Genomic DNA, 27,935 nt, shown 5'->3' with positions numbered 1-27,935 from the left:
GTAGTTTTGTGTCACGAAATTGCAGTTTCTTATTGGACTTTCATATAAATTAAAATTTAGCTGGGTTGGCATTTTTACCCATCTCTTAATATAGGCGCATAGAGTAGCGGTTTCAGTAACATATTACCAACAAGTATGACAATTAGCTAAAACTGATTTTCAGTTATTACCCAAATATAACACAAGCCGAAATAAAATACTACCAAGGATGATAATAAAATACTCGGTTCGTTTGCGAATCCAAGTCGAGGGTGGGCGAGTGTTAAAAGTAATAATGCTACTTATGGCAGTAGCATTCGCAAATCAGTTATCTGTAAGAGCTATTTAAAACTAATAATTATTATCTTCAAAAATGAAACCAAAAATATTTAAAAAAACCCAAAATCTTTATTGGATATGAAACTAACTTAGTTCATACAAGAGCGCTTTTAAGAAAAAATTTGTAATTTCAAAAAATGTCTCAAAAATGGATTAATAACACTTGTACAAATTTTTCAAAGGTTGACTGAAGAAGTACCTTATGGCGCGAAACTAAAATATAATTTTGACACAGACCGATAAATTAATCATTCAGTAATTAGTGACAGTATTTAAGTTTTTATTTTTAATTTTTTTATTTTCCTATATAAAAATAATGACGAAAACGTTTTGCTCAAAATATATTTACAGCTGTATAGCTTGAAAACACCTAAAGCTCGTTAATAATACCATCCCGAAATTTAGAGAATCACTCCTATTTTATTAGGAGAAAACCTACAGTTTCATTTTTAGATTTAATATGATTATCTCACATTGTTTTCGCCTAACTATGGAAAGAACTGGTCAACTAGTTTTTTCCGTTAAAAGTATAATTTCACGAGAGCTTATTTCGAAGAGACTATATCGCTTTATCTATAGACCCGTAAAATGTACATTAGTTTTAATTTTACGTAGTATTTAATAATTTATATATAACAAAACAAGTTTCGATTTCCTTTCCCGCGAATTTATTTAAATCACACTAAATAACAACGCGGTATCTACAACATTTAATAAAATCGAAATTGAGCCAATTTCAAATTCATACATTTTTTTTAATGATCTAAATCTTCAATTTTTTAATTTTCTCATTTAAGGAAAGAGCTAAGCTAATGGTACCAAAATTAAATTTCGTACTTTCTAGCATATTAATATAATTTTAACAAAAAAATCTTTAATAGGTGGGAGGTTTTTATAATTCTTTTTAATATAAAAAAGCCCATTAAGTTTTTTATTTAAAGATACGTTACTGAATATACCTTATAAGGCTATATATATATACTAAATATGGCTTGAGCATATTTTATTTTGTCCTGGAAAAATTAAGTTCCTTTCGGAGGATCTTCAAATTTTCCCCACGTTTTGGTATTGTAGTAGTTAACGGAAAAACAATAAACATAAACCAAAATTTTTATATTCCTTACGTAGAATATAAAATTAGTAGACACCTATGAAATTTTCGTTGCGAAAATATAACGCGTTTTAAGTTTGTCGTCACATATACGAACACGACTTCGCGTAAAAAAAAAGTCTGAATTTTTTTCTTTAAACTAAAGATTATTCCGATTAAAACAAAATTGGACGAAAAAAAAAAATTGGAACGAAAAATACGGAATGTCGACTTTTTTCCCCCAAAAAACGAAAAATAGCGATTTTAAAATAAACCTTTTTTTAGTTATACGTTCATGGGTGTGTTTTTTTGGTGAGGTGTCCCGTAATAAATTGGGGGAGGGGGTGGTCCCGGCGCGAAATTTACTGTTCTTTCTTGATGTATTTGGCGGGGGTTCTGGAAGATGGGAAGTAATTATTGTAGAACAGCTTCGCGAAGAGCACGAAGTAGCTGAAGTACATGAGGAGAGAGAGCTTGGCGATGTCCTGGGTGATGACGCAAGCCTCCCCGCGTCCGCGAGCCTGGTAACCGTAGATGCTGACGTAGCAGCCCACCACCATTTGGGCGATCTGCGACATCGTGATGAACATGGCGACCCAGCGTGGAACCCGGAACTTTAAGGCACGCAACGCGTAATAAGTGTACATGACGGAATGGACGGAGTAATTCATGCAGACGAACCATCTGCCCATCGCGATGTGTTCCTTGTACGTGTACCAGCAGTACAGACAGACGGTGATGTGGTGGTACCAGTGCAGGAAGATGAGGTTCTGCTTGCGCAACACGATGAAGATCGTGTCGCCCAGTTCGGGCACCTTGGACAGCGTGAACATCCAAGTCCAGAAGCCGCTAACCTTGTTCTCCTCGATGTAGCTGGGGTTGCAGACGGAATGGTGGAAGCCGAACTGCTTCAGCACGTACACCAGTTCCGGGAACGTGCGCAGAGCCCCGATGATGCTGAAGACGGCCAGAAAGATGTTCCAAGTGGCCAGGAACCGGCGCAGCTCGAAACGGGGCCTGAGACTCATCAGGGCTTGTCCGCCGAAGACCAGGATCATGTACGCGGCGATGTAGTAGAACACCGTGTGCCAGTTGTCCAACATCCATTGCCGGCGACTTTGCTTGTCGAAGTTGCGCTCGAAAGCGAAGATGTAAGAGTAATTGGGCGAGAAGGACACCCGCATGTCGGCTCCGAGTGTTTGCGACATGTTGAAGAACGGCGTTGATGTCGCTGGTGCGGCGGTGGCGGCGCTGGCGGCGGTAAAGAGACTACAAAAATGAGAAAAAAACGAAAAAGAGAATTGAGCGGTGCATGCGCTGAGCAAACAAAATAAGCTTATACGAGCAATTCAGAAATAATAAAAGAAAAATAATTTAAAATGGGGACCGTTATTATAATATACCTAGAAATGATATCTAACGTGCCGGTGATCTCAAAAATCATGCCCCCGCAAGCTCTCAATATCCTTCTAGATTTCACACGCGAATATACTTTTAAAATTTTACTTTATTCTGGCTAACCGCGTACCGACTTCCGCGAAGGTAAAGTTATCTTCCCAAATCCGAATTGACTACTGCCGTCAAACGACTGTTTAACCATTTTATATAACAAAGGAACTAAACCATTTTAAAAAACAAATAAATGAAATAATAGAAATCAAAAAATGCATAGCCAAATTAAAAAAAAGCTCCAAATAAATGATCGAAAATATAATTTTTTTTTATAAAAGAAAGTGACTATAAAATAAATAATACGAACCAAATAGAACCGATTTTATTTTTAAAAAAAGGCAAGTTTAAAAAATAATTGCAGACAACTTTTGGGATGAAATAGAATTAAATGAAAAATAGTTCAGGGCCACGGTAAAACTATATAAAAACATGAAATAAAAAATATAATTAAATTAAAATTATATTTAAACAAAACTGCAAAAAAATCATAATGCGTGCTTCAGCAACGGAGTGCAGGATGGGAAAAGGGTTTGCAGCTTCGGGAGCAAAGAAGAGGTGATTGGGAAAACATACGATAGATTTATTTTTTTGGCATCTTGAGACGCGCTTTCACCACGCTGAAATATCAGGAGAAGGGGTGGGGGAGGCAACCTCGGGGGATGAGGCGATGCGACCTTGAAATATTGGATCTCCGCGCGCGGGATGATTCGATGTTTGGTGGGTGGAATTATCTCGAAATTGCGGGGTGGCCTTTCGCTGAGCGCAGCATCGCATGTTCACGAGTTCGCCACGAGACGTATCCATATTTGATAAGTAAATGAGTATACGATTGTACGTCGCGTCAACGCGAAAGTATATTATCAGATACGGCGCGAAAGTGTTGTATCATCTCGTGATGAGCTCATTGAATGTCTGTGGAGTGACTATCTTCTCGTGGTCCGATGTGCGGAGACAGTGTTATTCAGACGGACCACGTTTGCCGTCTCGAGGTATAATCGCTATGATTATATCAAAATAGACATCTATTTCGGGATATTTGTTGGGTTATCTTGGAGATTGGAATGAAATTACATCATACGACAATTTATAAGTTGCGTAATTTTACATATAATAAAATTATATTAATTATATTTTACCACAAAATCGGATTTTAAAGGTGCATTTCAACATTTCTTTCGATTACTTTTGGCTATTTTAGTGGAAATAATTTAATTAAAAATAAGTAACACAACGAAAGTCAGGGTTGGCATGATTTTGCCAAGGGTAGAAATAACTGTGTATTTCCATGGTTTTTTCCAAATCTAGGGGCAAAATTCAATATAAAATAAAGAATAAAAGCAGTATATTCTTCTATTCTATTCACTCTTCATCTCTCCTATTTGCAATGACCAAATTTGTAACTTAATAAATGAAAAGAGACTTAAAACGGTTTTAAAATTCACAATATATTTATTTAAAAATCCAACGTTTCGGAGGAACTGTTCCTCCTTCTTCAGGGATTTTTACAAGTCTGACAGTATAAAATCCCTGAAGAAGGAGGAACAGTTCCTCCGAAACGTTGGATTTTTAAATAAATATATTGTGAATTTTAAAACCGTTTTAAGTCTCTTTTCATTTAGTTTTTCACAATGTGCTTCTCTTCACTTCTATGTAACTTAATAGATTAATGATTCATTTATCCTGAAAAGGGTTTTCTCCACTTTTTTCCGGTTTTTAGCAGTTTTCCCCACATGTCCCGGCAAAACACTGTTTTTGCCAACCCCGACGAAAGTGTCAAATATAAATTATGAGTCTTGGTATTTTAATGGAAAAGAATGTTAGAAACCCTCCGCGAGAGAGCAAAGCTGGACTAATCAGTAATCAGATATGAGCAAAAAGCGTGAATTTTTTCCTTTTAAAATTCTCTTGGGCGCAGCAGTGGGTAAGAAGCCCTGAAAATGACAAATTTATGTCTAGTCAGAGCTTTATAAAATTATGTCTATGGAGGTTTTTTTTTGAATGACAAGAACATAGTTGAGATACCTTGGTACAGCGTAGTTGTATTTTAAATTAATTCTTATTTATTAAAATCCTGAATTTTAGAATTTACTATATGGCAATGACAGAAAGAGATTTCCTTAATAGGTTTTTCCATAAATTCGCTACGACTGTCCAACTTGTTTTTGAGATAGCGCAGTCAAGCCTACGGACGAATTCATAAGCTCTTTTTGGTGGAAGAGCTGGAGAAGGATTGTAGAAGTGGAAAACAATTAAACAAGAAGGCCACGCTATTTTATAACACTTAAAAATAATATTAAAAATCCAACACTCGTAAAAATAAGTACTATATGCTTACATTATTATTAAAAAATACCCGTTAATTGAAAACATATTAAAAAGCAAATACACGTAAATCGGTAAGCCTTGAATTTTAATTTGTAAGTAACACGATGAAATTGGCAAATTAATTTAATTTGAAACATTTTTTTTAGACCTTGAATTGTAAGAAAGAAAATTTGTACAAATTAAAGCGACTCGAATATTTTTGGCTGAAGTTCAAAGCGAAGATAAAAAGAAATCGTCTGATTAATGTTGAAAGGCACAATCTGGGTCCAATGTCAGTTTACAACGGAGAGAGGAGTGAACTTCGCCAAAAAAGGCAAAGTTGAGTGACCGGCGGTCAGCTGAAACTGAAATGAGGCGAGCTACGGTGGCGCCACTCGGACATAGGGTCGATATCGCGGCTGGACAGAACGCGCGGGACTCGCCAAATTAATTGATCTAATTAGACGGACAATCTACGAGCAGCAGAAAGAAGAATATAGATTATTCCCTGGCTTTTTCCACGAATTTCTAGGCGTGCGCGATTAGAAATGGCTCGTACGCTACGCGTATTATCTAGACGTTTCGTTCGCGGTTCTTAACCTCTGCACCCAAATTGATCGTACTACGGAGTACGGTCCAGTGTTACCTAAATGTCACTTTTTTAGAAAGTGGCAAAATGTGACAAATAATCAGTAATTGCATTTAAATGATGTAAATAATATCTTTCAGATATGTAGAGATGTGAGATAATGTTTCAGTTTTTCACAAAAGAACCATTAAAAACACCTTACTCAGGAAAAATTGTTGAAAAATAGCCAAAGAAATAACTAGATTGGGCTACAATTGAGTTTCTAGCCCAAAACCTGGCAACTAATCCAGTATATTTGTCTAAAATAGCGCAAATATATTTATCCTTTGGTACGTTTTTTTATTTTTATTAAAATTGATTATTTGCCACTATTTGGCATATTAGCCAGTAAAAGTATTATTCGCCATGTCGGTATTTACCACTTTTTGCCACATTATTTGACACCTGACATTTACCACTTCGGAACACTGTTGCTTCATTAGGTTTTATTATACTCTTAACATGAAACAGGGTTGCCACAGTTTTTTCACCATCAAATTCCCTGACTTTTCCAGGTTTTCCCTGACTTATTTTGTGCCAAGATTTTTTTAACCTATATTTTAGAAAAAGTTTCCTATTTGCAACCGAAATGAAATTCCCTGATTTTTAGATAACTTTTAAAATTCCCTGATTTTTATACAGCCGATATATCGGCGGTAATATCAGACGATATTAACAAAGGTATCTATCATAAAAGTAGTGTATATGATAAAATCATTGTAAAAGACGGTTCTTCAGTGCATTGTCAATTTGTCATACCATTTTATTCTATTTTTTCATGAAAAAATTTTGCAAGAGCATATGCGAATATTTCTTTTCATTTTACGTGATACATATTTTGCATCACAGATGGAAAATCGTTGTTTTGTATTTGATTACACTTCCAACCCCCTTTCTAAAATAAGGTATGATCTACCTTTTTAAGTCTGGCGTACGTGGCGCGGCCAATCAAATCAAATATTATCATTAGTTAGTTATTCGATAATTTTTTTATTTTTAAATGTTTTTTCTGGAAATATTTTTCTAATACCGGTATTGGCCGATTACGATATATCGGTGCATCCCTAAAATTAACATTAAAACCATAGGAAGTACCATACTGTTTGTACTAATTAAACGTAATTAAATGGATTAATTCAATTTACCAATGTATACGAATTAATAACCAATTTGCCAGAAAAAATCTCAACAATGTTTAAAAATCAATAAAATTTTAAAAACCCTGATTTAACGACTTTTTTAAAATAAATTTTCTTGGAGGTCACTATAGATTCAGTAATTACCCATTGAACCTTAAATTTCTGAAAAATAATTTTTATTTGGCCTCGAGTAATAAATATGAGGGTAAAATACTGGCCTAGAGTAATAAATATTAGGTTAAAATACCTCGTATTTTAAATATTTACCTTAGAAGAACTCTTTAAGCGTAAATAAAATATAAAAAAATTGTGGAAAATCGGGATTTGCAAACCAAGCCTTTGTCAAGTTTTTAGAGGAAATTTTTTGACATAAATATAGATCCGGTATTTTCGGTTTAATTTCTTCTTTTCATTGACAAGAATTCAGATAGCGAAACAATTAACCTATATACCAAGAGATATCTCGCTTATATTTAAATTTCACCGGAAGAACGGAGGAAGTAAATTTCTTACGTTAATATTTCAAGCGTAAAACACCGGGGCATTGTTTACGGTAAGTACGCGTTTAGAATATTTGAATTAAAAATTTCATTATTCGTTCAAATTCCACTCATTGGGAATGAAATTGCTTCCGTATTATGGTTTCAATTCATCCTAACTACTTATTATTCAAATCATAATTTGATTACCCAAATCATTATTTGAGTAACTATTTATTACCCAAATCATTATTTGAGTAACTATTTATTACCCAAATCATTATTTGAGTAACTATTTATTACCCAAATAAAATTTTGAGTAACTATTTTATTAATAAAATAAAATTTTGAGTAACAATTTATTAAACAAGTAATAATTTAAGTAAAAATTTATTACCCAAATAAAAATTTGAGTAATAATTTTATTACCCAAATAAAAATTTGAGTAAAAATTTATTACCCGAATCAAATTTTGAGTAACTATTTATTACAAAAATCACAATTTGAGTAACCATTTATTACAAAAATCACAATTTGAGTAAAAATTTATCACACAAATAATAATTCGAGTAACCATTTATTACAAAAATCACAATTTGAGTATTATTACAAAAATCACAATTTGAGTAACTATTTATTACAAAAATCACAATTTGAGTAACTATTTATTACAAAAATCACAATTTGAGTAACTATTTATTACAAAAATCACAATTTGAGTAACTATTTATTACAAAATCACAATTTGAGTAAACATTTATCACACAAATAATAATTAAATAAATTTGTCCTATGAAATTTAGGATTTTTGGTTTGATTATTTGTATAATAGGTACCAAGAAGTTTCCTCGCATTTTTTGAATGTTGGATATTAGCGTAAAAATTTTCGTAATCAAAAATTAGTAGGTTGGAAATCGCCCTGGGGTGAAACGTCCAGAAATTCCCCCGATAAAAAACAAATATAACTTTCCGTTTTAAGCTCGGGCGACTGCTAAAAGGGGAGGCAGTACAAAACACACAGGTAACTCAGCAAAAAGCAGGAAATACAGAGGTACTCAGACAGGAGAAAAAATTCTACTTTCAGTTTCTTTGAGAGATTTCTAATTTCTCTTCTAGCGACCTCATTTTTTTGTGTTTTTCGAAAGAAATGGAGGCGCGCAAAAACTGCTGACCCAAACATTTGAACGGCGCAGCTTTTTGAGAGCACTGGGTTTTATTTGTAATGGGATTTCATCGCGATTATTAGGCTATTTTACGGTCGTGTCATGGCGTACTGAGCGCCGCTTTTGTCACAGACAAAAGAACTAAATGCCATTATGAAGTTTACATCTATATTCCTTCATAAATTAGCTAATTATTAAGACATTTAAATAATCAATCATAATTTTACGTGATCGGCAGTTTAATTTAGAAGCGATTTATAGGAAAATATATAAAACCAAATAGACGAAAATAAAGGAAAATATTGGGATAATAATAGGATATATATTAGTAAAATACAGGAATAATATAGAATAGTTATTACGAAAATACAGGAATAATATAGGATAGTTATTATTAAAATATAAAATAGTTATTAGGAAAATATAGAATAGTTATTACGAAAATAAAGATAGTAAATATTAGTTATTAGGAAAATATAGAATAGTTATTAGGAAAAGAAAGATAGTTAATATTAGTTATTAGTAAAATAGAGATAGTTAATATTAGTTATTAGGAAAATAGAGATAGTTAATATTAGTTATTAGGAAAATAGAGATAGTTAATATTAGTTATTAGGAAAATAGAGATAGTTAATATTAGTTATTAGGAAAATAGAGATAGTTAATATTAGTTATTAGGAAAATAGAGATAGTTAATATTAGTTATTAGGAAAATAGAGATAGTTAATATTAGTTATTAGGAAAATAGAGATAGTTAATATTAGTTATTAGGAAAATAGAGATAGTTAATATTAGTTATTAGGAAAATAGAGATAGTTAATATTAGTTATTAGGAAAATAGAGATAGTTAATATTAGTTATTAGGAAAATAGAGATAGTTAATATTAGTTATTAGGAAAATAGAGATAGTTAATATTAGTTATTAGGAAAATAGAGATAGTTAATATTAGTTATTAGGAAAATAGAGATAGTTAATATTAGTTATTAGGAAAATAGAGATAGTTAATATTAGTTATTAGGAAAATAGAGATAGTTAATATTAGTTATTAGGAAAATAGAGATAGTTAATATTAGTTATTAGGAAAATAGAGATAGTTAATATTAGTTATTAGGAAAATAGAGATAGTTAATATTAGTTATTAGGAAAATAGAGATAGTTAAGATTAGTTATTAGGAAAATAGAGATAGTTAGGATTAGTTATTAGGAAAATAGAGATAGTTAATATTAGTTATTAGGAAAATAGAGATAGTTAATATTAGTTATTAGGAAAATAGAGATAGTTAATATTAGTTATTAGGAAAATAAAGATAGTTAATATTAGTTATTAGGAAAATAAAGATAGTTAATATTAGTTATTAGGAAAATAAAGATAGTTAATATTAGTTATTAGGAAAATAGAGATAGTTAATATGTTATTAGGAAAATAGAGATAGTTAATATTAGTTATTAGGAAAATAGAGATAGTTAATATTATTTATTAGGAAAATATAGATAGTTAATATTACTTATTAGGAAAATAAAGATAGTTAATATTAGTTATTAGGAAAATATAGAATAGTTATTAGGATAATATAGAATAGTTATTAGGATAATATAGAATAGTTATTAGGATAATATAGAATAGTTATTAGGATAATATAGAATAGTTATTAGGATAATATAGAATAGTTATTAGGATAATATAGAAAAGTTATAAGGATAATATATAATAGTTATTAGGATAATATAGAATAGTTATTAGGATAATATAGAATAGTTATTAGAATAATATAGAATAGTTATTAGGATAATATAGAATAGTTATTAGGATAATATAGAATAGTTATTTGAATAATATAGAATAGTTATTAGGATAATATAGAATAGTTATTAGGATAATATAGAATAGTTATTAGGATAATATAGAATAGTTATTAGAATAATATAGAATAGTTATTTGAATAATATAGAATAGTTATTAGGATAATATAGAATAGTTATTAGGATAATATAGAATAGTTATTAGGATAATATAGAATAGTTATTAGGATAATATAGAATAGTTATTAGGATAATATAGAATAGTTATTTGAATAATATAGAATAGTTATTAGGATAATATAGAATAGTTATTTGAATAATATAGAATAGTTATTAGGATAATATAGAATAGTTATTAGAATAATATAGAATAGTTATTTGAATAATATAGAATAGTTATTAGGATAATATAGAATAGTTATTAGAATAATATAGAATAGTTATTAGGATAATATAGAATAGTTATTAGGATAATATAGAATAGTTATTTGAATAATATAGAATAGTTATTAGGATAATATAGAATAGTTATTAGGATAATATAGAATAGTTATTAGGATAATATAGAATAGTTATTTGAATAATATAGAATAGTTATTAGGATAATATAGAATAGTTATTAGGATAATATAGAATAGTTATTAGGATAATATAGAATAGTTATTAGGATAATATAGAATAGTTATTAGGATAATATAGAATAGTTATTAGGATAATATAGAATAGTTATTAGGATAATATAGAATAGTTATTAGAATAATATAGAATAGTTATTAGGATAATATAGAATAGTTATTAGGATAATATAGAATAGTTATTAGAATAATATAGAATAGTTATTAGGATAATATAAAATCCGTTAAAGTCGTCTGCTAAATGACGTAATTGATGGACAATAACCTTGGAGAGTTGTTGTTCCACCTTGTGGCAGAATGGCCAAATTCATTGACAGATCATATTTATAGTTAAAACAAAAGCCAAGTGATTAAAACCGTCTTTCCAACCATTACTGTTGCGGTTAGTGCGTAGTAGTAGAAAATAAAGCAGCTTTCAAAGCAAGTGCTTTTTCAAATGATTTAAACTACGCTGCAGTTAGGTGTAGACTGTAGAGTAGTTAATTATTACAGCAAACGTACTTGTAGGTGATGATTAAAAAACATACGCTTAGATTGTTCAATAGATATAGCTAGCTTAAAAGTAAAATTGTTAGCCACAGATTAGCTTATAATTAATTTTCACAGCCGAAATTTAGGTTAAAATTAATTCCTAAACGTAATTTAGCTTAAATTTAAGTCATAGTTTAGCTTAAAATTAATTATTCTAGCCGTAATTTAGCTTAAAATTAATATTTCTAACCGTAATTTAGCTTAAAATTAATATTTCTAGCCGTAATTTAGCTTAAAATTAATATTTCTTACCGTAATTTAGCTTAAAATTAATATTTCAAGTCATAGTTTAGCTTAAAATTAATATGTGTAGCCATAGTTTAGCTTAAAATTAATATTTGTAGCCATAGTTTAGCTTAAAATTAATATTTGTAGCCATAGTTTAGCTATTTAATATAGCCATCGTTTAGCTTAAAATTAATTATTCTAGTCGTAATTTAAATTAAAACTAATATTATAGGAGTAATTTAAATTAAAACTAATATTATAGGAGTAATTTAGCCTAAACTTAATATTATAGGAGTAATTTAGCCTAAACTTAATATTATAGGAGTAATTTAGTTTAAAATTAATTCCACTAACCCAATTTTAACTTAAAATTAATATTTCTAGCCATAATTAAGCTTAAAAATAATATTTTTGGTTACAATTGAGCTTAAAAATATTTTTGGTCTCAATTGAGCTTAAAAATAATATTTCTAGTCACAGTTTAGCTTAAATTAAATTTTCACAAGGTACCACATAACAATTTTCCCCCGTGATTTGCTAGACTGCGGGGTTACGGCAACCCCCCGATAAGGAAAATACACTACTCTATCAAAATCAGCTTCAAATTGGAATGTAGTATTGTCCAGACAAAAATTTCATGGTCGTATATCCTACTACACGCAATAATATCGTGGAGGCAGAAGTAAAGAACTTCCATAATATTTCAAGAGCGAAGTAACCTATATTTTTTCACGCTTTAGCGGTCAGCCCTTTCCGCTCGTAATACAATCCAAATTTAGGCTTAGAGGTTTCACTTATAGGAAATCATCACAATAATCAACGCATCACACTTGAAGGAGCCCCATGTGGCGCCGAGGGAGACGGGTGCACGCGGGTGTGTAAGCAAAGAGGGAGAGACACCCAAAATTTTCCATATTCTACGAGCCTTATATTTGTGTCAAGGTGAAAACCTGTGACAAGTTTAAACACTATTTGCGTTTGCTTAGATTTAAAAATTAAATACGATTTAGTATGAATATGGGCATGATAATTTCAAATAAAATGCAAGCTCACGTTGCCACCCTCGTAATTAAAATAAAACATTTACATCAATATGACGTCACTACATCCATTCTCATAGCTTCGCCTTAGAATGTAAAGAGGGAGGTGGTTACCTCTATGACGTGATCGATTCGGGCGTATTTTACGTAATGTGGCCGATCGATGCCGACCGCTCAAAATATGAGCCAAACCTTTACACTTTCCACCCCAAATGTAAAAAGGTGTTAAACCAATAATTTATACATCCATAAATTGTTACATTCGTAAATCTATATGAATTATTGAACGTTAAAATTGATAAAAGAAAATTCGTTTTTAACTAACTCTGTAATAACTATTGGAAGGATTGTCAGTGAAAAAGGGTTATCCCGGAAGTCTATCCTATTTTGAAAAGGGCGTTGATGGGAAGTTAACTTTACATACGGGATGGTCACCGGGTAATGTTTTAAAATATCCAGGGTGTAAATTGCGTAAAAAATGACTTACTTTTCGAAGGTGAAATGTGTAGTCGACGGAGACGCGCGACGAGCGAGGCAATCGATACGAAACAGGCGAGGCTACGAAGAGAAACTCGCTTCTCTAAGCCATAGGATAAGGCTTAGGAATGGAGCACGCCGATTTAAAACTGATATTTCGTTTTTACGCGCGCACTTAAGTCTCGCAAAAACGCTCGCGAGCGTAACGATAACGGAAATTTTCGAGAGAAAAAAAAGCGGTATTTTATTTTTAAGTCTGTCGGCTCTCCTCGGGCGATTGGCGCGAAATTAAATATATATAATCTACGGGAAAAGTCGAAAAAGTCGCGCGTTTTTAGCAGTTACTCCGTCGGCGACCCAAATTCGCCGAGACCGTGCTATGGTCTGATAGCCAGAAGCCGATGTCGAGGAACCAACTACCGCCTACGAACTGCCGATTCAAGCTCTTACGAAGATATGACCGCTGTCCGTACGACGAGGGGGAAGTAGCTTTTTTCGTTATCGGGGGTAAAGACGCGTTCGAATGCCAGGTGGATTTGACGGTGGCGGCGTTTGGGTTTTGGGGGGAAACTTCCCAGATCTTTCGCTCTTTTCTCTACGCGTTTTATTAGAAATCACACCGCTGGCACATGGTATCCGCTGTAGGGGCTTTCCTAGATCGTGCGCGCGCTCAAATGTCAAACTCCGACTCTCGAAAATGCGCGCTATATCTTCCACTTTCTCTCTCTTTCCGCGGGGAGGATGATGGGGCCGTATTTGTTTGTAGCGCGATATAGCGCAGGCTGAGAGAGTGGCGCCACTACTTTTCGCGCGGGGATATCATCCGAGACCCGACCGGCGTCGTCAGCCAATCGGAACCACTCTTTCGTTGGATGACGTCATCCCGTGGAAACGCGCGTTTCGCTTAACCCAGCCGATCCGCTGAGAATTCCGATTGTTACGCGCGATCTCGACATATTCGAGATTCGCGGACTGTCCCGCTGGCAACGAAATTGCTGGCGAAAAATTGGGGCAATGGGCCCCCATCCCGGACAATGACTTGACCAGAGGTTAAACCCTATTTGCCAACTTACAAACCCTGGGTTATACCCGGGACCATTGCGAAATTCGGAGAAAATACGCGTTTTTGTTTATGATCTTTTAGAACTACGTTTTGCAGGTAGCCCAATTACAGAGCTTTGTTGGTGATTCCTTATGAAGTTATGATAATTTACTAAGCGAATCCACTCGTGACGGCATAGCTCAAATATTTCATACGTTCATTTTATTAAATAAACTTGATCAGAAGTATATAACGTAACTCTTTCTAGGGGAGTAACCATCTAGGATGCGATAATAAAATATGAACTGAAAACAATAGCAGGGATTCAGGAAGATACTTCTCTCTGAGAGACATGGTATATACTTCTGACTTCATTTAAAATTTAGAAACATCCGGATTAGTGTTTAAATTTATTAAAAATGATTTCATAATATCTAAACTTCAGACTTCATTTAAAACCTAGGCACATCCGGATTAGTTTTTAAATTTATAAGGAAATAATTTTATAATATCTAAACTTCTGACTTTATATAAAATTTTGGCTCATCAGGATTTGTTTTCAAATTTATTAAAAAATTATTTATTAATATATAGACTTCTGATTTCATTTAAAAGTTAGAAACATTCTAGTTATCTCTTAATTTATTATAAAATTAATTTTACAATAGCGAAACTTCTGATTTCATTTAAAAGTTAGAAACATAAAGATTAGCATTTTAAACTTATTAGAAAATAACTTTATTTTATCCAAACTTCTAAATTTATTTCAAATTTAGGCACGTCCAGATTAGCTTTTTAAATTTATTAGAAAATTAATTTAATATTATCAAACCTTCTGATTTCATTTAAAAGTTAAAAAACACGAGGATTAGATTTTTAAATTTAATAGAAAAAAAATTAAAATATCAAAAATTCTGGCTTTATTTAAAATTTACAAACATCAGAATCAGTTTTATTTATTATAAAAATAATTTTACAATAACGAAATTTCTTATTTCATTTAAATTTTGGAAACATCCGGATTAGCTTTTTAAAAATAAAAAGTAATTTAATATTATAGAAACTACTGATTTCATTTAAAATTTAGAATCATCCAGATTAGCTTTTTAAATTTATTTAAAAAAATAATTTTATAATATCAAATCTTCTGACTTTATTTCAAATTTAGAAACATCCGGACTATACTATTTAAACTGTATGAGAAAAATAATTAAGAAATATCGAAATTATGTACATTAACAAGATAGTAAAATTTCAAAAATACCCACTTTTTCCTTTTATTGAAAATGAATGAAAGTTATATTTTCTACTTCCTGTACGATGAAACCGGTACTTTAGAGGAAATCTTATCTTCGATTATTTTTATGGGAAAGAAATTTCGTTTTATACAACTTGTTTCTCGTTAAAAAGTTTCCAAAAGTTAATATTTGTTAACGGGCCTACGAATTGCTGGAACGCGCGTTTTATCGACCATTTCTTATCGGGAAAACTTTCGATTTTAAACCTCCGTGACACCGTAGCAATTTTAACAACACTTTACAAAAGTAGTATACAATCAAGTCGGTATTCCCCTTTGAAGTATTTGTGTAAATAGGCAAATTTAACCGTAAATTATCCAAGTTTTTTTAATTGATGGTAAACTCTACGCTGAAATGTAACAAAAAGAACTTGATCCTAATTTTAAGAAATTCCTACCTCATTTTTTTCCCTTTCGTTTCAGTTCTTTTGAAATTCCTAAAGGCGCTAGTGACGAACTAACGTATCATTAAGTTATATTTTGCAAACTACGAAGCCTCTTTTACGGATGGAGCTTCAATTAGAACGCATTAAATAAATGGATCACAAATTAGGTTCGCCATTTGCCACTAGACACAGGAAACTGGCAGTTTATTCGGTTAACTGACAAATTTCGTTACAGCAACACTGTTGTCTGTTCACTAGATGAGAAATATTTGGGTTGTCTTAACTTTAAATCCCCTTTAGTTAATTTAGACAGAAGGACGAAGAACTCATATAGTTTAACCCTGGATAGAATATAAAAATATTTTTAGAATTAACTACTCGATGTTTTTACTAACAAGTTCGTTTTTGGCAATGAGAGCTTTTATCATTCGTCCACAGGGCATACTTAGTTTTTCTCACAGTCTCACGTTCGATTCGAAAGTAATCATTATTTTCTACTCGATCTTGAAACTCCTTTGTATGATCACAAATAACAAATGAAGGCTTTTTCCTGATTTTGACCTTTTATTTAAACTTAGTAATTTACCCGTTTGATAATTACGAGCCTGTATTTTGTAGATTTATGGGGGCAAGCTCTTCATACCAACCAGTCGTCCGTCTACCTTAAATATATTACCGTTAACCTTCACAAGTTGTTTTTTAAATGAAAATTCTAATCACGTTTCCCGAAGAGGTAGCCACCTAAGAAATCTGGTGTACAAACAGTCAGAAATCCAAATAATTATTTCCGGAAATATAGAAATCCACAAGCAATATAGGAAATATTGGAAATCCGGGATAAATATTGGAAATCCAGGATAAATATTGATATCCAGGATAAATATTGGAAATACAGGATTAATATTGATATCCAGGATAAATATTGGAAATCCAGGATAAATATTGGAAATCCAGGATAAATATTGGAAATCCAGGATACATATTGGAAATCTAGGATACATATTGGAAATCCAGGATACATATTGGAAATCAAGGATACATATTGGAAATCCAGGATAAATATTGGAAATAAAGGATAAATATTGGAAATCCAGGATAAATATTGGAAATACAGGATAAATATTGGAAATCCAGGATAAATATGGGAAATCCAGGATACATATTGGAAATCCCGGATAAATATGGGAAATCCAGGTTAAATATTGGAAACACAGGATAAATATGGGAAATCCAGGATAAATATTGGAAATCCAGGATAAATATGGGAAATCCAGGATACATATTGGAAATCCCGGATAAATATGGGAAATCCAGGTTAAATATTGGAAACACAGGATAAATATGGGAAATCCAGGATAAATATTGGAAATATAGGATCAATATTGGAAACCCAGGATAAATATTGGAAATACAGGATCAATATTGGAAACCCAGGATAAATATTGGAAATACAGGATAAATATTGGAAATCCAGGATAAATATTGGAAATCCAGGATAAATATTGGAAATCCAGGATAAATATTGGAAATCCAGGATAAATATTGGAAATCCAGGATAAATATTGGAAATCCAGGATAAATATTGGAAATCCAGGATAAATATTGGAAATCAGGATAAATATTGGAAATAAAGGATAAATATTGGAAATCCAGGATAAATATTGGAAATCCAGGATCAATATTGGAAATCTAGGATACATATTGGAAATCTAGGATACATATTGGACATTTCTGGAAATCTAGAAATTCAGGATAAATATTAGAAATCTAGAGGAATCCAAAGAAATATTAGAAATCTCGAGAAATCCAAAGAAATATTTTAAATCTCGAGAAATAAACGGAACTTTTGTAAATAAGCGAAAGTTTAAAAGATGTTCCAAATAAATCCTGGTTTTATTTATTTATTTATATTGCCCCACCCAAATGACGTCCCTGGTCACGTTTCTCAGGCGCCGAACCGCCGCCGCCGAGTCTTTTACTTTTCAGCGCACCGCCGACGCCGCCGCCGATAAATTTTGATACCGTCGCCGAATTTTTCTTGAGATTTTCTAAGTAACTTCATTTTTTTTCCTTCAAAAACATTTGGATTTTTTCCCCCAAATATTCAAAAGGGGTATAAACTTTTGCCCCTTCACGCCACCGCCGCCGCCGACAAAAAATTCAACGCCGCCGAGGATTTTTGAAAAATCGTCGCGCCGCGCCAAGTCGCCGTCGCGGGATTTTCGCGAAACGGCGCCGCCGACCCAAATTAAATCCGCGCTTTGCTCTGACGTTGTAGTGTACACATTCACCATCTCGAAATGGATACTTCTCTCGTAAGAGATATATTATTAGCTTCTGATAAATCAGGATTTAGAGGTTACATAGATACGTAAATATATGTTCGCTTGATTAGTCTTGGAAAGTGAAAGGTATTTGGTCGAATTAATTTTATAACCTGAGAAAACGTCACCTCGTGAACTGCGTAGTTTTGGAAAATAACTTGGATTTATGTCGCGTGAAACGGTTGGCGGGTCAGAAATGAACCGTTAAATCAGTCAATTATTACCATCATTAAAATGAAATTGAAATAGCCGTAAAATTCGGCAAAATTTAAAATAATACCTTTTCAAGTTTAATGCCCTGAGAAACTTGGAAGGTTGTTTTAAATAACAAATAAATAATAACCAGCTAGACTATCAGAATCCATTATGAATGTAATTCCGGGAATAATTATTTTCAGAAGCCAAAGCTATTGAGTCTCCGAAAGTGATAAAATTCAGGAATTTTACAAAATTACTAAAAATTAAAGTTGGCGTTATCTCATTAAAATTACCAGTTGCCAACATTATTTCTGGTAATAATTTCTGGAATAAATTAAGGAAATAAAATGTTTCTTTTAGAATAACCATAAGTATAATATTAATAAGTAATATTAGGGTAATATTAAACGAAATATTAAACGTGACATTAGACTAATAATAAATCAAATATTAAACGTAATATTAGACTAATATTAAACGTAATATTAGAATAATATTAAATAAAATATTAGACTAATATTAAATGAAATATTAGATTAGTATTAAATTAAATATTAGACTAATATTTAATGAAATATTAGACTTATATTAAATTCAATATTAAACTTAATATTAGGCTAATATTAAATGAAATATTAAACTTAATATTAGGCTAATATTAAATGAAATATTAAACTTAATATTAGGCTAATATTAAATGAAATATTAAACGTAATAATAGCGCTAGACTACTATTACAAATCTAATTTAGTATTATTAATTTAATGTAATATTATTAATTTAATTCAGTATTATTAATTTAATTTAATATTATTAATTTAATTCAGTATTATAAATTTGATTCAGTATTATTAATTTAAATTAATATTATTAATTTAATTCAGTATTATTAATTGAATTATCACTAATTGAATTTAGTATCACTAATTTAATTTAGTATCACTAATTTAATTTAGTATCACTAATTTAATTTAGTATCACTAATTTAATTTAGTATCACTAATTTAATTTAGTATCACTAATTTAATTTAGTATCACTAATTTAATTTAGTATCACTAATTTAATTTAGTATCACTAATTTAATTTAGTATCACTAATTTAATTTAGTATCACTAATTTAATTTAGTATCACTAATTTAATTTAGTATCACTAATTTAATTTAGTATCACTAATTTAATTTAGTATCACTAATTTAATTTAGTATCACTAATTTAATTTAGTATCACTAATTTAATTTAGTATCACTAATTTAATTTAGTATCACTAATTTAATTTAGTATCACTAATTTAATTTAGTATCACTAATTTAATTTAGTATCACTAATTTAATTTAGTATCACTAATTTAATTTAGTATCACTAATTTAATTTAGTATCACTAATTTAATTTAGTATCACTAATTTAATTAAGTATCACTAATTTAATTTAGTATCACTAATTTAATTTAGTATCACTAATTTAATTAAGTATCACTAATTTAATTTAGTATCACTAATTTAATTTAGTATCACTAATTTAATTTAGTATCACTAATTTAATTTAGTATCACTAATTTAATTTACTATCACTAATTTAATTTAGTATCACTAATTTAATTTAGTATCACTAATATAATTTAGTTATATTAGTTTAATTTAGTATTATTTATCTAATTAATATTATTAATTTAATTTAGTGTTATTAATTTAATTTAGTATTAATTTAATTAAGTATTATTAGTTAAATTTGGTATTATTAATTTAATTTGGTATTATAAATTTAATTTAATATTATTAATTTAATTTAATTTAATTTAGTATTAATTTAATTTAGTATTAATTTAATTTAGTATTAATTTAATTTAGTATTAATTTAATTTAGTATTAATTTAATTTAGTATTAATTTAATTTAGTATTAATTTCATTTAGTATTAATTTCATTTAGTATTAATTTCATTTAGTATTAATTTCATTTAGTATTAATTTCATTTAGTATTAATTTCATTTAGTATTAATTTAATTTAGTATTAATTTAATTTAGTATTAATTTAATTTAGTATTAATTTAATTTAGTATTAATTTAATTTAGTATTAATTTAATTTAGTATTAATTTAATTTAGAATTAATTTAATTTAGTATTAATCTAATTAAGTATTAATTTAATTTAGAATTAATTTAATTTAGTATTAATTTAATTTAGTATTAATTTAATTTAGTATTAATTTAATTTAATTTAGTATTAATTTAATTTAGTATTGTTAATTTAATTCAGTATTATCAATTTAATTTGGTATTATTAATTTAATTTTGTATTATTAATTTAATTTTGTATTATTAATTTAATTTTGTATTATTAATTTAATTTGGTATTATTAATTTAATTTGGTATTATTAATTTAATTTGGTATTATTAATTTAATTGAGTATTGTTAATGTAATTTAGTATTATTAATTTAATTTGGTATTATAAATTTAATTTAATATTATTAATTTAATTTAATTTAATTTAGTATTAATTTAATTTAGTATTAATTTAATTTAGTATTAATTTAATTTAGTATTAATTTAATTTAGTATTAATTTAATTTAGTATTAATTTAATTTAGTATTAATTTCATTTAGTATTAATTTCATTTAGTATTAATTTCATTTAGTATTAATTTCATTTAGTATTAATTTCATTTAGTATTAATTTCATTTAGTATTAATTTAATTTAGTATTAATTTAATTTAGTATTAATTTAATTTAGTATTAATTTAATTTAGTATTAATTTAATTTAGTATTAATTTAATTTAGTATTAATTTAATTTAGAATTAATTTAATTTAGTATTAATCTAATTAAGTATTAATTTAATTTAGAATTAATTTAATTTAGTATTAATTTAATTTAGTATTAATTTAATTTAGTATTAATTTAATTTAATTTAGTATTAATTTAATTTAGTATTGTTAATTTAATTCAGTATTATCAATTTAATTTGGTATTATTAATTTAATTTTGTATTATTAATTTAATTTTGTATTATTAATTTAATTTTGTATTATTAATTTAATTTGGTATTATTAATTTAATTTGGTATTATTAATTTAATTTGGTATTATTAATTTAATTGAGTATTGTTAATGTAATTTAGTATTATTAATGTAATTTAGTGTTATTAATGTAATTTAGTATTATTAATTTAATTTGGTATTATTAATTTAATTAAGTATTATTAGTTAAATTTAGTATTATTAATTTAATTTGGTATTATCAATTTAATTTAGTATTGTTAATGTAATTTAGTGTTATTAATGTAATTTTGTATTATTAATTTAATTTGGTATTATTAATTTAATTAAGTATTATTAACTTAATTTAATATTATTAATTTAATTCAGTATTATCAATTTAATTTAGTATTATTTATTTAATTTAGTATTATTAATTTAATTTAGTATTATTTATTTAATTTAGTATTATTAATTTAATTCAGTATTATTAGTCAAATGACTTGTAACAAAATATGCGATGAACTCGACTTTTCAGAGATTAACAAATCTAGGTTTAAAAGAGCGCTGCAGAACTATTTATTTAGGTAGCTGCTTCTAAATGTGTCCTAAGCGTCGGCTGATCATCTCTCTAATCGAAATTTTATTATTTGCAACTTTATTGTGAAACACATTTGAATGTAATATTTTGATATAAAAAAAATTAAACAATTGTATAACGCGAGTTTATTTTTGCTCCAGATTTTTCATTGAATTTTGTATACCTAAATATTTTCGGGTGCTTTTAGACTAAAACGGCGGGCATATTAAAATTATTGAAAATTATTGAAAAATTATTGAAAATATTGAAAATATTAAAAATAGGACTGTAGAACTTAAAATTAAAACCTTTAATTAAAAAGGGATGTATAACTTAAAAGAAAAGGGATTGTATAACTTAAATGAAAAGGGATTGTATAACTTAAAAGAAAAGGGATTGTATAACTTAAAAGAAAAGGGATTGTATAACTTAAAAGAAAAGGGATTGTATAACTTAAAAGAAAAAGAACTGTAAACCTTAAAAATTATTAGAATTTCATAACATAAAAATAGTACTGTATAAGAAAATTTGTATAATATAAATTATTGTAATTTTTTTCCTCCTTTTTAAAACGAAAATCAAAACCCTGTAAAGTTGTTAAAAGTGTTAAAAAACATGTTACTTTGCAGGAAATAAACAGTTTCAATTCAATTCAATTCAATTTGGTATTATTAATTTAATTTGGTATTCTTATTAGTTTAATTTGGTATTATTATTAATTTAATTTGGTATTATTATTAATTTAATTTTGTATTATTATTAATTTAATTTGGTATTATTATTAATTTAATTTGGTATTATTATTAATTTAATTTGGTATTATTATTAATTTAATTTGGTATTATTATTAATTTAATTGGGTATTATTATTAATTTAATTGGGTATTATTATTAATTTAATTTGGTATTATTTATTTAATTTGGTATTATTATTAGTTTAATTTGGTATTATTATTAATTTAATTGGGTATTATTATTAATTTAATTTGGTATTATTATTAATTTAATTTGGTATTATTATTAATTTAATTGGGTATTATTATTAATTTAATTTGGTATTATTTATTTAATTTGGTATTATAATTATATAATTAATTTGGTATTATAATTATATAATTAATTTAATATAATTTAATTAAGTATAATTAATTTAATCTAATGTAATTAAGGATAATTAATCTAATTTAATCTAATGTAATTAAGGATAATTAATCTAATTAATTAATTAATTAATTTAATTTAATTTTAAGTATAATTAATCTAATTAATTAATTAATTTAATTTAATTTTAAGTATAATTAATTTAATTTAATGTAATATAATTTAATTTTAAGTATAATTAATTTAATTTAATGTAATATAATTTAATTAAGTATAATTAATTTAATATAATTTAATTTAATTAAGTATAATTAATTTAATATAATTTATTTAATTAAGTATAATTAATTTTATATAATTTAATTTAATTAAGTATAATTAATTTAATATAATTTAATTTAATTTAATTAAGTATAATTAATTTTATGTAATTTAATTTAATTAGATATAATTTATTTTATATAATTTAATTTAATTAGGTATAATTTATTTTATATAATATAATTTAATTAAGTATAATTAATTTTATATAATTTAATTTAATTAGGTATAATTTATTTTATATAATTTAATTTAATTAAGTATAATTAATTTAATATGTTTCTAATTTGTTAAATATTATTAACACTTTTCAATTATAATTTCTGTCTCAATACAAATTTGACCTGAGTTGGGTATAAATCCACTTTCGCAGTGCGACGCCAAACAAGGTTTTTGTAGGCATATAATACGTTTTTATAAAGAATGAAGCACCCTTGAAACAAATTTACAATTTTTTTTGGTTAAATACATTTCTATATGTACAGAAGCTGAACTTTACAAAGTGAATAACGAAATTTGTAGATACTTTTAAACAATTTCCAGTAAAAGCAGTTAAATATCAGTAGAAAAACCGACTACACGGTTTTGAGCCTCAAAGTAATTCTAAAAATCAGAAACTGATTTTGAAATTTTAGAGCGAAATTTTCGAGGGGCAGGTCACTGAGGTCACTTCCATTTTGGGTGCGTCTTAATCAAAGTATAATGATTAAATCAGGGTAATCCTGATTAAATCAGGGTAATCAAGATTAAAAAATCTTATCACGATTTAATCAATCTAATCACAATTTAAACGTGATTTAATTATTCTAATCATGATCTAATATTTTTAATCAGGATTTAATCATTTTAATCAGATTTAATCATTTCAATCATATTTAATCATTTCAATCATATTTAATCATTCAATCATGATTAAATCAGATGTAAACATTCTAACCATGATTAAACGTGATTTAAGCATTCTAGTGTTTTTGTCGATTTTCGCCTTAAAATCTACACGCTAATTTTACCTGGTTGAATATTATATTTTTAATTAGTACTGATCATTTCTGAACTACGATTTCGGTTGCATTAAGAAATTCTAATTTTAAGTAATATTTCTGACCAATTCGAGGGACCCTACAACCCGCGTACGCACTATTGTCATATTTGAAATTCGTGATTATTGAAAGTTTGTTCAAATTTAAATTTAATATTTAAAATACAGATTGTATGTACTTAAATGTCCGTGACATCTTGCTTAGGCTGATTTCGAGATTTTGGAACTGATATTCGCTCTGGATTTCAATATTTCTAAAATCATTTTCTCCAGAGTGTACGGGATTTGCACGAATGTCGGACCCCTTGAGAAAAAGACATCGCAAGTTCTTGTAGCGAATAAGTATAAGCCTTATGCTGTCTCTGTTCTTATAATAATTTTAACATAACTACTAACAATTAATAAACAGTGTTTTATAATAAAAGGAAGTTCAAAGCTCAGGGTCTTCCATTTTAAACTGCTCATTGAAAAAACCCCACAACAATCAGAGATTAAATTAACCACGACCGTTCCGTTGGTTTCATCTTAATACGTTTTCACCTTCTTAATGTACACGTTGATTGGGTGGAAATGTTACAGGTAAATCATGGAAACTACAATGAATAGTACGTCTTTCGAAATATATGTGGTTATTCCTTAACCACATTTAGGTGTGATTTAGCACTATACTTTAAATCAGTATTTTACTATAAATCAGCACTTCATTGTAAACTAGTCGGTTACTCTAAATTTGCAAGTTACTATAAATCAGCCCGTTATTATAAATCAGTCCGTTACTATAAATTAGCACGTTACTATAAATCAGCATGTTACTATAAATCAGCACTCTCCTATAAATTAGAACATTACCATAAAACAGCACTTCACTGTAAATTAGTCGGTTACTCTAAATTAGCACGTTACTATTACGTTACTATTAGCACGTTATTATATATTAGACCGTTATTATAATTTAGCACTTTACTATAAATTAGCACTTTACTATAAATTAGCACTTTACTATAAATTAGCACTTTACTATAAATTAGCACTTTACTATAAATTAGCACTTTACTATAAATTAGCACTTTACTATAAATTAGCACTTAACTATAAATTAGCACTTTACTATAAATTAGCACTTTACTATAAATTAGCACTTTACTATAAATTAGCACTTTACTATAAATTAGCACTTTACTATAAATTAGCACTTTACTATAAATTAGCACTTTACTATAAATTAGCACTTTACTATAAATTAGCACTTTACTATAAATTAGCACTTTACTATAAATTAGCACTTTACTATAAATTAGCACTTTACTATAAATTAGCACTTTACTATAAATTAGCACTTTACTATAAATTAGCACTTTACTATAAATTAGCACTTTACTATAAATTAGCACTTTACTATAAATTAGCACTTTACTATAAATTAGCACTTTACTATAAATTAGCACTTTACTATAAATTAGCACTTTACTATAAATTAGCACTTTACTATAAATTAGCACTTTACTATAAATTAGCACTTTACTATAAATTAGCACTTTACTATAAATTAGCACTTTACTATAAATTAGCACTTTACTATAAATTAGCACTTCACTAGATTAGTCCGTTATTATAAATTAACACTTTACTATAAATTAGCATTTTATTATAAATTAGTACGTTACTTTAAGTCAGTACGTTACGATAAATCAGCACGCTGTGACTTTTATTAAAGGACCTATACATTTCGTATACATAGACAAAACACTATACTTAGGCTACTGAGGACAAGCTAGTAGTTGGTTGACAGAAGGAGTACTAGAACGTCTAGAAGAAGTGTATAACATATCGTTTACGAGAGAAGTTAGTGTAGTCATCTCCCTTTATTGCTGATGTTAATCGCTTAAAACACGTACCTTCGCAATCTCCCGCTGTTTTAGGGATGCAAACTATGTATTACATAGTGTGCATCCCTACGTCATCAATGACGCAGTTCCAAGTATAGATACATCCACCAAGAATAAATATGTAATTTACTCAAGAATGAACGGTACGATGTCGCTATTTTTCTGGTGTAGATTTCTCAATAAAACGCAAGGGTTAACAGTATCAATCGTCTGTTTGTGGATTTTAATTATTTTTAAATGATTAAGAATTAAGTTTCACGTTAAAAATGGTTAACTGCCTAGTTAAAATTGTTCGAGTAGTTCCATTAGAAAGGGAGACCTAATATTGTCATTTTATTCAATACCGAAAGTAATTGTAAAAGAGATCACCACAAAGGCTTAATTTTATAAACTTTGCTAACTTCTTTTCTTAGATATTCCTGTCGTTATTTGCTATTTTATTTAAATAACCCGGGTTTAAAATCCTATCTGGGTTTTCTTAAAGCCCTTAACGATATTAATTTAAAAATTTTAAAGTATAAATAAAATTTTCGTACGTTTTGTCGCTTTGATGAAATTACCAACAAAATGGCTACCTATTTGGTAGCTACGCGCGAAATGGTTTGAAATTTTCACTCCCCTCCTGGTTTCCAAGGAGACCATGGGCCCCTCCCTTAGCTGCAAACTATGGCCGAAATTCATCATATAGCGAGTTTCTAAACCTATTACAGAGTGAAAATGATTGACTAATTTGTACAAATTCCTATACATTGTAATTTTAACATTTTGCATGCTTAGAAAAATTAATACGTGGTATAAATTTTGATCCGTGATGCGGTTTATACATCCGCGGTTTTTGCGGGAAATTTGAACCCAATCGAATCTGCGTCTAGCCTGACAAGGTACATTTTTATGGTATAGATGGACTTCTGGTATAATGTTGATGGCGATTAATACCAATGAAAATTTCAAAATAACTGCTTCAAAAGCTGAAAAACCATAAGTTAAATGTTCCGGTTCAATTTGCTGTAGGAAGCTTCATTTTTCTTTTGGAAGCGTTTTCATTTTCAATAGGCCTTGGTTACACGCAAAAATTAGCTGGTATACATTACAAAGAATAGCAATATAAATATAAGAATTAAAGAAACATTTATATGTAGTTTCTTTTGATATTTTAAATCTCTTACCAAACTATTGTAAATAAAACTGCGGGTATTTAAGGAATTGCCGCCGTTTTTTTTTCAAAAAACCTCGCTCTTACCACCATCTCATAGCTGCCCTACTAACTTTAAAATTTTGTCTATTCAAATTTCATTTCAAACGCATTTATTGAATTTTACTTAAATTTTTATTGGGAGAGGTATGTTATTCATATTTAAGTATTTTAAAATTACGCAGTGATAGTAGTTTATTGGTTTCACTGTAGATGGCAGGAAGCCTGCTACCGGCTACGAAAAAACCGGAAGTATTGCCACGTTGGAATGAGACGCGTTTTTCGGCGAACTTCCTTCAGAAGTTTCT

The 27,935-nt window shown here is 28.3% G+C and overlaps 1 protein-coding gene across 3 annotated transcripts; it reads right to left on the bottom strand.

The window, feature by feature from the left end:
• Window positions 1-365: 365 nt before the first annotated feature.
• LOC149927233 (very long chain fatty acid elongase 6-like) lies at window positions 366-14,030 on the bottom strand. Of its 3 annotated transcripts, none has more exons than XM_090158393.1 (2): window positions 13,296-14,030; window positions 366-2,677 (listed from the first exon to the last, which is right to left on the bottom strand). In XM_090158393.1, the coding sequence occupies exon 2, from the start codon at window positions 2,614-2,616 to the stop codon at window positions 1,771-1,773; it is 846 nt and encodes a 281-aa protein (XP_090014519.1). In that variant the 5' UTR covers window positions 2,617-2,677; window positions 13,296-14,030; the 3' UTR covers window positions 366-1,770. The 3 variants fall into 3 exon arrangements, with proteins under 3 accessions (XP_090014519.1, XP_090014520.1, XP_090014518.1); XM_090158394.1 differs by lacking the exon at window positions 13,296-14,030 and adding an exon at window positions 3,168-3,648; XM_090158392.1 differs by lacking the exon at window positions 13,296-14,030 and adding an exon at window positions 2,812-3,012.
• Window positions 14,031-27,935: the final 13,905 nt, after the last annotated feature.

The sequence above is a fragment of the Leiobunum rupestre genome, chromosome 9 (genome assembly GCF_980474605.1).
Source record: "Leiobunum rupestre chromosome 9, qqLeiRupe1.1.hap1, whole genome shotgun sequence".
NCBI lineage: Eukaryota > Metazoa > Arthropoda > Arachnida > Opiliones > Sclerosomatidae > Leiobunum > Leiobunum rupestre.
This window is presented reverse-complemented; position numbering and strand designations above follow the sequence as displayed.